Raw genomic sequence first — 14,625 nt, 5'->3', positions numbered from 1 at the left:
TGAAAATGGACTTGCATGTCTCTGAAATTGCCTTTGTGAGTTATTTTGATGTGTCTGTCAGAGCTGCAGGGAGACTGACGCAGGCTAAGCATGCACAGAAACAGCTGATGCTTTGGGGATTGGCAATAATTTGGTTTCAAAGCATTCTCCAGGGGTTTTCTCAAGTCTGGGACAAACATGCATGACAGGATTGGGATTTCAGTAATCAGAGATTTTCTGGGGAAAAGATGAAGACAGATTTCACTTCTATCAGGGCAATTGCTGCAGGGACCACTTTGTTTAATCTGAGCTTGTGTGGATCTGGGAGAATATAGTGGCTTAGCGTTATGGCCAGATGGATGCTTTCTGTCTCCCTACCATCACGTGTGGAAAATGCCATTTAGGAAATGCCTTGGATTCACTCCACTTCTTTGGGCTGCATAAGAGGCAAAAAAGGCCAAGGAGCAGAGGGTTGCAGGGGGTGAACCCGTTCGCATCACCTAAATACACCTTTAAGGCCAAGTTGGAGGCAGAGAATGGGAGCAAGGATCTGTGAGCAGAGAGAAGATTATAGGATCCAGGGCAGCCAACCCTGCACTTTTCATAAGCACTGGAGTTCAGCGAGTTTGGATCTATCAGTCCAGAGTGCCTCTTTCTTCAGCTTTTTGATTGCTGCTTATACAGCACCTGACCTTTTGGCTCATTTCAGCACTATCTGCATTTTTTAGGCTGACGTAATACTGTCACTGATTCAAGATCAACATCACTTTGCCATTTAGGAAGTGCAGCATGCATGCTAAGAGCAGTATCATATAGAAATAAAATTCTTGTGGTGGTAATGCCATGCTGCTGCTCTGCAGACTTTTTGGGTAGCCTGCACGTTGCTGGGGCTCTGGGGGTCCAGTGGGTCACCTGGGCTGGGGCAGGAGAGCCCCACGCTCCCAGTGGGCAGCCCTGCTGCTGCTGCAGATGGTGGTCTCCTGGGATGTCTTCTCTGTGTCAAAACTTTCCGGACTGGCTGTATTTTTATTATATCAACATCACAGATAAGAGCAAAGCTTTTGTCTTTTAGGGATCAGCCCATGCCTTAAAGTTCAGTTCTGGATCTCAGTTTTTCTACTGGTCAGGGACATCCTCACCCTGAATCTTTATCATGAAACTTCTCTTGTTTTTTTTTACTCTTCTATAAAGGTCAAATGTGCTGCAGCTATGTGTAAGTGTCCACAAGGGACATATGTTACACGGTGCATACTAACGCAGCCCCCAGCAGTCCCCTGCGAATAGCCATACCCACCACCGACTCTTAAACCTGGATAGTTCTGACTAAACTGCACATTGAAACAAGTATATAATGAATGTATGTGGCATCAAAATCTGTCCTTTGGAGGGCAAAGAGGTCAAACTCAGTAGGGGTTACATCATAATATAATCCATCCATGCAAGCATGCACGTCCCACTTAAAACTCTGGAGCAAGGTGAGCACCTCATTGTGCTTTTGCCTCTGGCCAGAATGGCATTCACACTGTAGTATTATTTACAAATAATTATAGCATATATCTTTTCAGAACAGTTTTCATAAGCAATAGTATTATTCATCAGATGCAAGCAGGTCATTTTCTTCTCTTTCCACATGTTCTAGTTGGAAAATTATTCAGCACCTTTGCCTGAGTTCAATAATAATGCTGCAGGGGTTTAGCTTGTTTTGTTTGATTTGAGTTTTATTTGCTCAGCGTTTACTGCTTATGACCCAGGTTCTCATTTGGTAAATACTGCTGTGATGAAGTTCGCTTTTTGGATGTACTTAGCACGCTCTGCAGCAAACAAGGATTTGGCCTTTTATCTCTTAGAGCAAACAAAAACTTGTGCATGTGGGGGGAAGCTCCTGTAGGGTGGTCTGACTGATGCTAGCCATGAAATCTTGACAGAAGCAACGTGTTTTCTTGTGCTTTCCAAATCGTAACTAACATCTCATCTACTGTTTACGGCATAGAAGATGTGATGAGGCTGAAGGAGGAGATAAGTGGGTTTGCGTGTGGCTTAAGACACCTTTGGTAGAAAGCCATCAAAGTGATCTCTACTTACACAACAGGGGAAGAAAGTAGGTCCTGGAGGACCAACCTGAAGCTTCTTCAGGGCTCGTTTTGTCTGGGTTTCCCTCTGCAGCTTCACAGGCTGGCAGGCTCCTGCCTCCTCGCTGTCCTCGGAGCTGCTCCTGAGGCAGTGGCTCATGGGGCACCATGGTGAACCAAATCGGTAAGCTCTCCTGAGCTAAAAATACCCTCTGTCCATTTATTTATTTATTGTTCTGCATTATTTGTAGCTTGGATCAACTCTTTGGCATGGTTCACCGAGTGGCCCCGTAGGAGAGGGAGAGGGAGAAGCGCAAGAGTAACCATGCACTCTGCCTGCTGCATCAGCCTTGATCTAGTAAGCAGTGAGAAAGCCTGTGTTTCTCAAGACAGCTGACCCAAGTTCAGAGCTCCAAAGCTTGCCTGATCCCAAGGGAAGCACACTGAAATGTGTGCAGTTTCTCCTAGGGCTTGTTTCGGTGAGCCAGACTGTTTTGTGGTACGATCCGACTGGTGCCAAGCCACGCAGGGTCAGCGGTGGGCATGAGCGGCCAGGAGGATGCTGCCAGGGAAGGCTCCTCCGTCCACCCTCCCTTTGGTTCACATGTAGCACAAACCCTGCAGCTTTTGCATAGGGGCTGTCTTGAGTACCAGGGCAGATCTTTGCTGTTAACTCTGGAGGTGCCACAAGAGCATCAGGACATTTGTGGACCATGAAGACCAAAACAGTCTGACTTAGATGTCTTCATTTCTGTGAGCAGTCCAATCTGCACCTGCTCATGCGTTGTATTTGAGTGCATTTCAAAATCACACTAGTTTAGAGATCAGATCTGAGATGCCTAAACTGAGCATCCGAGCTGAGATTTTGAACTGAGAATCTTTTATTACTGCCTTTCTCCTTGGTTGGAGGACAACATTGCTTAAAATTCAAGATGATCTCTTGTAGGACTCTGACTTTTCCAATCAGTTCAAAGCATCTTCACTCCCATCCCCAACACCACCACATTTCCCCAGGCAGACAAGCATACGACAACATTTTTAACTTTCTGCCTTAAAAATGTGACCACTCCACAGAATAAGACCCCTCCTGTGATTTTGGCTGATAATTTGTGTTTCTCATACTTGAGGCAGAAGGTGGCAAATGCAGATTTTAAGCATGAACACACTGGAACAGTTAAGTTTGCAACTGAACAGAAAATCCTGCTTAGAAATTTCTTGTCCATTACAGAAATTCAAGGCTAACGTAAAAAGAGTCATTTTCTGCACTTGAGGATCGTGTAGTAACAAGCGACTTGGATGTTGTAATCACAGCCCCTGTTAAACTGTCCCCGTTTACTAGCAGTTGACGCTGATCCCAAACACTGTAATGTTTATCTAGACGTATAATGAGAAATAATTGAGGAATGTGAGTGAATAGCCTCGCTTTAAACATAGACAAAGAGTATTTAATCTGTTATCGCTGTTGCTTCTTAATGGTGATGACTATACTGAGAAGTAACACATGTTCAGTGAATGCTTTTGATGATTGATGAGTGCCTCTGTATCACTGCTTATTATGTTATTTTTCCTACTAATAAAACATTGATTGTTCAGTTGTCTTATGTTATTAGCTCCAAAACTTATTTCCAGCTTTGTCAAGAGTCTTTATTGTTTACTCTACAGCATCCCAAACAGTGGTGTTCCAGTTTGTGTCTGGTGCTTCTAGGAATTAAGGCTCTACAAAAGTATTGTTTCATTTATTTTCTGCAAGTTAAAAGAATGCAATTCTTCCAGTGTGTCATGGAAAGCCATGAGGTCAGTCTGGGGTTGCATTGTAGTGACAAATAGCTCCCACTGAAGAGCAAAGATGGGCTGAAGCTTTCCACCTGGAAGGCGTTGCGAAGTTTCTTACCATGTTGCCTTCTGTATCACTCTCCTTTCCTCCGTATTAGCATAACTGGGAGATGTTTTAATTTTAGCTGTGTAGGAATAGGCCAGGGACTGACTGGAGTAGTACAGAGTTTCTGGGGCTTGCGTGTGGTGTTTTTTTACTTTAAAGCAGTTTGCATTTTGCTCTTTCATTACAATTGAATATAGTGGTGATCACTTCTGTCAGTTCCTGTAGGTTGGATAAAACAGAGTAAGAGAATTCAGGTGGGGACTAAGTTTTCCATCATGCCATTATAAATATTTGTAGTCTCAGTGGTGCTCTGTGTGGCACCAGTTTCTTCCCCAGCATGCTTAGGTGGATTTGTGTGCCAGAGCTGAACATACCATGAAATTCTTCCATTTGTTCCAGTTCTTAATTCTGGTACACCTCTGTGCCTGGAAAACGTGGCACGCTCCCTACACTATTGCCATTACGGTCTGCAAGATACAGTTCTAGTTTCTTACGAATCTGTGCTGATGCTTCACTTGGTGTGGTGCTTGTAAAGACAGGTGGGCAACAAGTCTTCACCCCGTATTTATTCTTGCTTTCCTTCATGGAGCTTTCTTCTTTCCTCCACAGTTTGTCAAGGGACAAATAACAAGCTGACCCAGCTGGGACATGTGGAAGACCATTTCACCAGCCTGCAGAGGATGTACAACAACTGCGAGGTGGTACTCAGCAACCTGGAGATTACATACGTGGAGCACAATCGTGACCTCTCTTTCCTGAAGGTTAGTGTTCTTGGCCAATGTGGCCTACCCTGCTAAAAGAATTATGCAGCATTTTTTTAAGGGCAAAGGATCAACTCCCTGTGAAAATTCTGTGGTGATCCAAAACCATAGCTAGCTAGTGTCAGAGAAATTGCAGATCATAGTCTCAGCATACCTGTAGGCTGCAGGATACGCTCAACCCTACTGTACTAAATCAGGTACTTTGAGAAGTAGCTTTTAAATGTGCTGGCTGCCATGCAGATGGGTTTTTTCTTACTTATAAATGTTTTTACATCTTTACGGATTGCCTCGCTTCTCAGAGTGCAAGAGGCTTCGTGGTGCTGCTGGGCAAAGCAGAGCGGCAACCCACTGATGCCAGGTTTCGAAGCATAGAGGCACTTGCCTTGTTTTGTACACGAGTGCATGAGTAACCATGGCAAGCTGCAAGGGGAACAGGCAGGGGATGGACGTTAAAACACAGCCGCAGCATGGGGAGGAGCAGTGTCTGCCATGGGGACCTCCAGGTTCTCCACCAAGCAGAGACTGGGCAAGGGGTACAGCTCTGCTCCCCCACTGCCAGGTTGCCACCAGTGGCATTAGCATCACACCTTCGGGTTTTGGTGGGTTTTTTTGTTGTTGTTAAAAGATGTTTTAAATGCACTGCTTTTTGCATGCCTAGTTATCAGATTAGGAGGTTTTCAAAGAAAGAGGCAGTAAAGGAAGAAGGTTCTTTTGCCATTTGAAGTGTGTGTCTGGTATCAAGAGCTCTGGTATGGTAGCTGTGATTAAACAGGTCAGTCCTCTGGGCTGAGGGGAGTAATCTCTTTGTGTGAGCTTTTCTCAGGGAACAAAGAAAAGGAAAAAAAATTTCATCACAGCAACAAGCAAAAACATCAGAAAAGAGGTGGTTCAGATATATGGGTTACAAACACAATGGTGTTGCTATTTTTCTTTCCCAAGCACAACTTGACCATGGAGCTCAGAGTTCCCAGGAATGCAACAGGTCTCTTGAACCCTCACTGGTAGTCTGCACAGAACAGGGAAGTATCCTAAGTGGTAGCCTGAGGGTTTTTCATTTATGGTTATTTTTGTAGGAGATAGAAATGCACACATTTCACAGTACAGGAATTAACCTACATCCAGGGACAGTGCCTCACTTTTCTTTTTGTCCTGTAACTGTTATTTAAGAGGGAGAAGGTTACCTGATCTTCCCCTCTGCTGAGCATTGGAGGCTCTGCAAGGGAAGGGACACAGAAGAGAGAGCATAAGAGCCTCAACCGAATGGTGTCTGTGCTGCCAGTGGTTGGAGGCTGGGCAAGTATTCAGGGGAAGCAGTGCACTTGCTTGCCCTATCGTACATGCTTGCCCTGTTCTCCTGCATCCCCGAGGCAGCCCCATTTGCCTTTGCTTGGGGATGGAACAGGGGTAAGCTGAACCTTTGGAATGACCCCCTGGCAGCTGCTCTAAGGCTCAGTTTGTACCTGACAATATTTCCCATATAGTCCCTTCTTCTTCTCGTATTTATTTACTTTTTAATGAGATTAAGTGGTTTATCATTCCTTAAAATTGAAAGATGATGGATTGGATGGGTGGGAGGAGGAAAGTGACTCTGTCAAGAGTAGAAGAGTGGTATGGATTAAGCACTTTGTTTCTTCTGTTCTCTCAGACGATACAGGAGGTTGCAGGCTATGTGCTCATCGCGCTTAACATGGTGGATGTCATTCCCTTAGAAAACCTCCAGATCATCCGAGGCAATGTGCTGTATGACAACTCTTACGCCCTGGCGGTTTTATCCAATTACCACATGAACAAAACCCAGGGACTCCGAGAACTGCCGATGAAACGGCTGTCAGGTGAGATGAGGGCAAGAGGTGGAGGAGGCACCTGTAAAACAAACTTCCACTGTTAGGTTATTGGTATCGAGATCTGACTGGAGATCTCCTCTCAGAGTTATATACCATCAAGCACATCTGAATGTAGTTTCCCAGTTTCCTAACTGCTTTCCTGCTAGCCAGCCTTCTTCAAAAGATGAAGAAAGTTCATAATTTCCCATTGCAGAAAGATCCAGAAAATACAAAGCATCACCAGGGTGATGGGATTTATTTGTGTCCTCCAAAATGGCAAAGAAGTATCCACTTGTTCCTTTGCATCATTTGATTCCAGTGCATGTGCGTCGGTATTTTCTGTTAAATTCCAGTGGGAGCTGGTTGGTATGTGAATTAGGGTCTTACATGGTCTCTGGTATGCATACCAGCAGTGCCACCTCTGCTGAGTTCAGTGGCCTCTGGAGGTGGCACCAGGCAGAAAGCCACATGTGCTGGTCTCTTAGTGGCATCCAGCAGCAGCCGACCTTCCAGAACCCATCAGTCTGAGCCCGGTGTTAGCGGCACCATCAGGAGTGCTGGTGCTATGTGGATTGTCCTGTTCTGTCAGCATAGTGTAGTGTGCCCGAGGTGAAGAAGTACGTGTTTTATTTCCCCTTCTTGAGTTCAGAGATGGGAGACTTAGGCAGTTTGTTTCACTTACCATTTTTTTTCTTTCCATGGTAGAAATTCTCAATGGAGGTGTTAAAATCAGCAACAACCCCAAACTGTGCAACATGGACACCGTTCTCTGGAACGACATCATTGACACGAGCAAGAAGCCTCTCACGGTGCTTGAATTTGCAAGCAACCTGTCTTCTTGTGAGTACTAACTTACCAAAAATGCTGTGCACTCCCCCATTTCAGAGAAAACAAACATCCCATCTTCCGTGCAGTGGGTTTCAGGTCTGCCAAGCCCTGCACAGAGGGCCAGCAAGCCCTCTTCCAAGGGAAGTCCTTTCACTTCTTCATCGCTCCCCCAAGGTGTAATTTTTCAGGGTAGTTAGGTCCTTAACTCGCAGCTTAGCGGAGTTCTTGGGAAACCTTCCCTGGATTTCAGACAGTACCCTACGTACGTGTTCTCCAAAGGCAGCGCAGGATAGCATGCACTCGTTTGCTTTCCAGCAATCTTCTGTTTACAATAGAAGTCTGGTCTGGAAAACCCACATGGAGTTACTGTGGGACTCAAAGCCTTGTTAGCGCTAAGGCCGAAGCTGAGTGCTGTAAAGCTCTGCTGGTTTGGGCCGCACAGATTATCCTTGCAAAATTAATGATAAACAAGCCGATAAGTCTGATGCTTTAGATCAGCAGGGAGATGAGCCTATATTCAAAAGTTTGCGTAGCGTGTGCTTAGAGTGGGCTCAAGCTAATCCTTCAGCCTTATGAGTCCCTCATAAAATCCCCAGTCATTTCACGGAAAGGGAATGTTTATTTTCATTTCTGAGCATTTCATTTCTGGCGCTATAAATTGGCGGAGAAACATATTTTCTTTATCTTCTTCCCATTGCGTAATTGCCTGAGAGCTAATAGCCAACTTCTGTGTTGACATATTTTTTTGCAGAGCCCCAGTGTAATCAAGGAGTTGCAAACTATACAAGTCAGCATAGGAGTTTGGCTCTAAACACCACAGAAATGTTAACCTTTGACTTTTCAACTTCAAAAAAACAGAAAGTTCTTTGGTCTTGCCCCAAATCAATCAGCTCTTGGACAACTATTGGCGTTTGTTCAGCTATGTGATGGGCAGTGGGGGCAGGGAGAACCACGTGTTGCTGGCAGGAAGAATCACTCTAGTAGGAAATGCCTCTTAAAAGTAGTGAATTCCAGATTAATCCGCTTAGACAGCCTTTTATGGTTTTAATAATGAGCCCATAATCTAAAATAAGTTGTTTCGCTGGGACTTTGCCTGTTGTTAAGAAAGAAAAAGAAAGAAAAGCGTAAGGAGGGAGGGATGGGAAGGAGCCCAGAGCCAAACCTCCAGGGTCAGGCAGGGTGTCTGCCCATTCTGCCGCCTCTCCAGTGACTGTCCATCTGCCGTGTGGTCCTACACCCAGCAGTATTTTTGGCAAAGGGCGGGAGGAGGGCGCAAAGCAGACAAGTCAAATTACTTTGTGGTCGGAGTAGCTGGTGGTTGCCTGCGAATCCGGTTGGGTTTGTTTTCTTTTTCGAACAGTGTTGTTCAGAAACATCGATTTACATGTGGCCTGTAGCGAGCAGCTGGCACATGCCTGGCCGCAAGCCGGTGGTGACTTGCCATTGCATGCAAACCCCAGCAGAAGGTCCAGCTGGGCAGTAGCTGAGATTCCTGTTCCTGGGAAAAATACGCCTCTTCCGTAAGCTAGACTGGTTGGGTACTGTACTCACTTGCTCAAAGGTGTGGGAACCGCACGTAGGAAGCCAGAGGTTAACACACAATAAAGATTTAAGGTCCAGCTCTCAAAATTTCTGAGCGTTGGTATATAGGTGCTTCCTTTCTTGATTTATCGAGAAGGGAAGCTCGAGTCTTTGTTTTCTGTGACTCACGTGATGTTGTTGTTCTCCACGCTTATAGAATATAATACTCCGCTGTTGTGTTTTAGGTCCCAAATGCCATCCGAACTGCACAGAAGACCACTGCTGGGGCCCAGGCGAACAGAACTGCCAGACACGTAAGCCTGCAGATTAACTAAGAAGTATCTTGTGTGCTCCAACATACTAAATTTCTATCCGCTGAGAAAGTAACCCGCTAAGCGTGAATTAGTGACATATTTCACACTTGCCCATCTCTGCATCCCGCTATTCTGTGGCTCCTTGAAGCGCACCATGGGTGGGCATGGCCCGCTGCCCACTCCGCAGAAGCGCAGACCAGGCCGTGCCTGCTGCCCCCGGGTGGCTCCATTCCTGGAGGGGAAACCTCGGGGTGGCTTGACTTGGGTCTGAGTTTCCCTGCAGATGTGCTCTTCCTCTAGAGGCAAATGACCACAGCTGTCTCCCATGTTGAAAGCTTTCATCTGTCACCTCTAACTTTTTCCCATCTTCACTTACAAACATTTATTCGTGAAGTTATTTTACTGTTTAAGAAAGAATGCGGTAGCTGTGTGGTGAATTGTTTGCCTTCCTGCTGTTTCCCGCAGGCCAGTTAATGATACTTCAGATTGATTTCTACTGTTAGAAGCAACAACATAACCTGATTTTTGCTGGCTTTAATTGCTCTCTTTGGAATCCCCATAGGATTCTTTTGTAAATGCAAAAGGTGTCACCTTCATGTGGGTGATCACACCACATGCTGTACTCAGAGGACCTTGGGAAGGCTCTCAGAAAATGCATAACCATTTTCTAATTTGTCAGTGGAGGTATTTGGCATCATGAGGTTGTTCAGGTTGGCTGCCTGTGCCTTACTGTAAACCTATGCAGGTAGGATGCTTGTCTAATATTGAGGGAGTGACAGAAACATGCTTGAGGTTTTGCAAGGCTTTATTTTTCCCAAAGTAAAGGCTGAGAAGACCATCCCGGTTTGTTTTGCTACTTTATTTCCTTTTTTCTGTAATAAGTAGGGAAATACACTGTTTCTGATTCTTTGTTTTGTGTAGGGTTCAGTGGAAAGATTGCTGGTCTAGACATAGCACAAATGACAGCAACATCCTATCCTTGGTTTTCCATTGCAAATAATCACCTACACCTAAGCTTCTTGCTTGCAAGTATCAGGCCAGAGCTGTACGCCTTCTAGAGCTTAAGGGAAAAGAACACAGAGCCTTTCCCTCTTCATTTAATATAAGCTTTAGGGTTTTTCATTCCACTCTGCAGTTTGGCTCTGGAGGCGAGCAGTGGCTGCTGCTCACAAAGCCCTGCCCAGGTCAGTCCTGCAGTGGAGGCCACACAGCCGTCCCAGGGGCTGGCGAGACCCAGGTCTCAGCCCTGCAAGCTCCCAGCATTTGCAGACTCGTGCTGGCTCTGGGAGGGTAACTGGGAGCGTGCAAAGCAAAACTGCTTGCAGGCTCTGGCTGTCCTTTCCAGGCATTTGAGAATCTGGCCAACTGAAAACGTATCCCACGCTTCCATGTGTGGGAAGGTTTGGGGTGATGCATATCTTTCTCCTTCAACAAATGTGGGATATTCCGTACGAAATATAAATGCCTGCCGTGATCTATGTTTCCAGCAGGAAGCTCTAGTCAATAGCTATCAAAGTGACGAGCTGTTTTACTCCCCTGCTGACGCTTATAAAAAAAATCATATCGAAATGCTGTTCGTGTAGAACAATGCGCCTTTTATTCCCCCATTTCTAGTTGAATGGAGGAGTTGCTATCGGAGAAGTTAATGCATATTGTGGAAATAATCTGTTTCCTTGAAAATATACCATCTTGCTTACAGACTTACAAGGGAAACGAAATAATACAATTTGCATATAAAAGTGTGTAGTGGAAAAAGCTAGGAAATATTATTTTAAAATATCAGTTATATACCCTGTAGCAGGTTACACTTACCAATAACTTTCTGTTAATTAACAACCGTCTGTTTCAGACTTACAGGAGTTCCTGATGATATTGTAGCTCATTTGTGCCAGCTGCAGAGCTGGTAACCGCTCAGGCTAGAGCCGCGCTGGGATGCTCGGGGCGCTGCAGCACAGTGGGTTAGCCATCAGGTTTCTCTGACATCTAATGCCAGGGTCTGTGGATCAGTCTTTTTTTTTTTTTTTTTAGAGAACAAACAATCCCATTTTGCGTCTCTGGTACAAACACATGCTAGCCATTAATTTCTGGGTGTTGTGTGTTTTTTTTAAATTGTTCTGATTATAGTTTTCTCTGCTTTGATATTCAAATGGAGATGATTTCAGGATTCTCAACAAAATGTTGCAGGCGGTTTTTCTTCCCTGCAAAACGCTGAATTGGGGCCAGTTCTTCGTCCGAGTTGCTGCACTGGTGCAAACCCAGTGGGAGCTGAGTAATGAAGATAAAATTTGGCCAAGGAATTGAAGCCTAAAGAAAAATAATACAATTCACGTATGAAATCAGTTTGCTGACTGGGCGTCCCCTCTCTCTGGAAATTTCAGAAATATTTTTAGCGCTCTGAAGGGATCCTAACACCACACCAACAACGTACGGTTTCCCGTTATAGTAGAGAGTCCTGGCAGTTCTCCTTTCATGTTGTTTTTTCCCAAAGCTAGCACCAATAATAGCAGATTTTCTCAGCAAAATGGAGCCAGATCCTGCTCTGTTGTCCAGCTGTAAGATGCAATGATTCCACAGAATTTTTCTTGATTTAGGCATTGATGCCACAGGGACCTGGATGCTATTTCTAAGCAGGCCATGGTTTGCTGGCTGGGACCGGAGTGCTTAGCACCTCGCAAGAGCCAAGATAATTATGGGCTGAACACAATCCCTTCTCGCCACCACCCACACCAGCTCTCACCCCTCCAGAGCGCTGGCCTTATATAAGGACAGAACATGCATCCCAGGGGTAAAATCTAGAACAGATCCTGCACCAGACCTTTTTTTCCATATTTCTTGATCTCGTTGCAATAAATACAGCTCTAACATTCTTCATGCCTGATGTTTTTGTTTTTGCTTGTGTCTTCCAGTAACAAAAGTCATCTGTGCGCAGCAGTGCTCTGGCCGGTGCAGGGGAAAGGTGCCCAGTGACTGCTGCCACAACCAGTGTGCCGCGGGGTGCACGGGGCCTCGGGAGAGCGACTGCCTGGTAATGATGCTACACCACCAGCATAACTGCTTAAATCCCTGGCACAGCAAGGCAGGCTTTCAGCTGCATGTCCTCTACCCTCCTTCCATCCAAGAAGGCCTCTGAGGGGTGCTGACCTGGAGGGTGCTCCAGGGCTTCCCTGTGCGGGTGGTCAGTGGAAGGGAAGAGGACATGAGCTTCACAGCATCCTTAGCAGGTTTCTACTGACCCTGCAGGTGGACCTTCCTAGTGCCTGCCAAAGCAGTGTTAGCGCCATCAAGAGCCCAGTGAGCTCAAAGTTGTTGCAGAGCAGCTGAGTGTTTGCTGTAGGGTGACTTCCCCATGCAGGCAGGTCCCCAGGTCCTCAGCTGCCTCCCTGGTGCAGCGGTTTTCCATGCGAGCACAGCTTGGCCTTGTGCTCCTTAGCGCTAGTCAGTAATAAACTTGTTTTGCTAAAGCAAGAACTTGTAAGGGGAAGAAGGGATGATGGATTTTTTTTTTTTTTTTTTTTTTTGCATTTTATTAACTTCAGACATGAAATCAAGGTTTCATTTTCTGGTTTTCACTTGCCATAAAAGCACTTTATTTGGGGGACCCTGGGGCAATGGAGGGAGAAGGAGCAAATGGAGGCTTTTTTAGGAAAAAAACCACGTCTCATTTCTCATTGCTTTTCTGCAAGAGTTTCAGGGCGTTGGTGGTGCACACTGTGGTTTTAACTCTTCCCCATGTTTGCACTGCAGTTCATTCTGAATTAGGTGACACCTGGGTAATCAGCACAGAAACCGTCTGGTCTCAGTTTTGTTGTTACCTCTGTTCCTGGTCCCCTTAATAAATTGCATGGCTATGATGCCGTTACTGGCTCACAGAGAAGACAGTTATTCTCTCATCTGGAAAGCCAGGGAAGAAAAAAGGGGAAAAGAGAGTGATTATTAATTTAAAGCAGAAATCGATTGGAAGAACTAACTTGTCCTTCATAAATGCCTGATAAATTGTTCATTACCTGCAGCCAAATATAATGACTTCAGTTTAATATTTCGCCAGAAAAGTCAGTAATCGGCAGGAAAGGACTTGATTTGATTTTGGCTATTTAAAAAGCAGCCAAGAAAAGTACTGTTCGTCTGGATTTGGTTACTGCTTGTGGGGAAAATTCTTCTAAGGCATGCAGATTCACTCCTGTTCCCATGTGAATCCCAGCAGCTCTCCACCCGAGTGCCAAGTTTTCTTGTTCAGAACAAGAAAACCTCATGTTCTCTGGGGTTTTTTTCCTAAATATTTAATTCAATTGCCCAACCTGAAGCAACCTTTCACCTTCAAAGCATGAGGGACCATCCCATCCTGTAGCTGCCTGGGAGTTCCATTAGAGCTAAGCATGAAACATGATGAGCCCATCAGAGTGTTTTTAAAGAGCAAATGTAAAACCATTGTCGCTTTTTAAGGAGAAGGTAGTTTAACGGGTGCTGTTGTTCAATGACAGGCATGCCGCAAGTTTCGGGATGATGCTACATGCAAGGATACGTGTCCCCCATTGGTCCTGTATAATCCCACCACTTATCAGATGGATGTCAACCCTGATGGAAAATACAGCTTCGGAGCCACTTGTGTGAGGGAATGTCCACGTAAGTTCATTTCCACAGCCGCAAAGGAGGTGGGAGGTTGGAGAGGAGTGGGAAGGGACCTGCGTTATCCCTCTGCATTATGACCAAGTGAAAGAGAACTTTCTTCTTCTCAGCTTCTGTGGGAACTGGGAATAGGTAACAAAAATGAAGGAATTAGCTGGTAAAGAAGACAGCCTTTTCAAACCGTCTGCATCCATCACCTTCCCTGATTTTTAACCACTGAATTGTGTCTTCTGAAGATTTTTCTCTTGATGGGGAGAAAAACACCTTATGAGAATCTTTAAGACAATGACCGTATTGAATCAGTCCTGTGGATTATCAAAGCAGTATCAACTGGTAGTAACTGGTTCTTAATTAGGACTGATAGAAAGTCATTGGTTTAAACTCCTCCCTCTCAAGGCCTATGATCATTGTTTCCTCAACAGATATTGGTTTTTCTTTCACACTGTTCTATATCCATGTTTTTTTAACCCTTCAAGACTTAAATGTGAGAGAAGGTTTGGTGTACAGAACTGGTACCCCTTTCTGGGGATGACCATTGCCCTGGCCAGCCCTTGGCCTGGAAGAGTGCGCAGAGGTGAAGTGCTGTGTATTGATCCTGATCATGGCACTGCTGCACAGCCTAGCCTTGTTGGTTTATCCTTGTGTGACCGTTCCCCTCTCTGTAAAATGGTGAGCACTGTATGTCCATCTACCTTCAGAGGGTGTTTGTGAGAATTCATAATTGATGCCTGTGCTTTGCTAAGTACGCCAAAAGTTCAAAACCCCTTTTTCTTCCCAGTGCTGAAGTGCCTGTGCAGCCCCCAACACATCCCTCGTATTTCAGTGACC

General features: G+C 45.3%; 1 protein-coding gene across 3 annotated transcripts in view; it reads left to right on the top strand.

Moving 5' to 3' along the window:
- The window catches only part of EGFR (epidermal growth factor receptor), a 204,392-nt gene that overhangs the window by 154,804 nt on the left and 34,963 nt on the right, over nucleotides 1-14,625 (top strand). For all 3 annotated transcript variants that reach the window (XM_080386069.1, XM_080386070.1, XM_080386068.1), the window contains 6 exons: nucleotides 4,537-4,688; nucleotides 6,334-6,520; nucleotides 7,217-7,351; nucleotides 9,106-9,174; nucleotides 12,081-12,199; nucleotides 13,653-13,794. In XM_080386069.1, the coding sequence (XP_080242195.1) occupies nucleotides 4,537-4,688; nucleotides 6,334-6,520; nucleotides 7,217-7,351; nucleotides 9,106-9,174; nucleotides 12,081-12,199; nucleotides 13,653-13,794 (804 nt within the window). The remainder of the gene's footprint in view (nucleotides 1-4,536; nucleotides 4,689-6,333; nucleotides 6,521-7,216; nucleotides 7,352-9,105; nucleotides 9,175-12,080; nucleotides 12,200-13,652; nucleotides 13,795-14,625) is intronic.

The sequence above is a fragment of the Falco punctatus genome (genome assembly GCF_963210335.1).
Source record: "Falco punctatus genome assembly, chromosome: 4".
Classification (NCBI taxonomy): domain Eukaryota; kingdom Metazoa; phylum Chordata; class Aves; order Falconiformes; family Falconidae; genus Falco; species Falco punctatus.
This window is presented reverse-complemented; position numbering and strand designations above follow the sequence as displayed.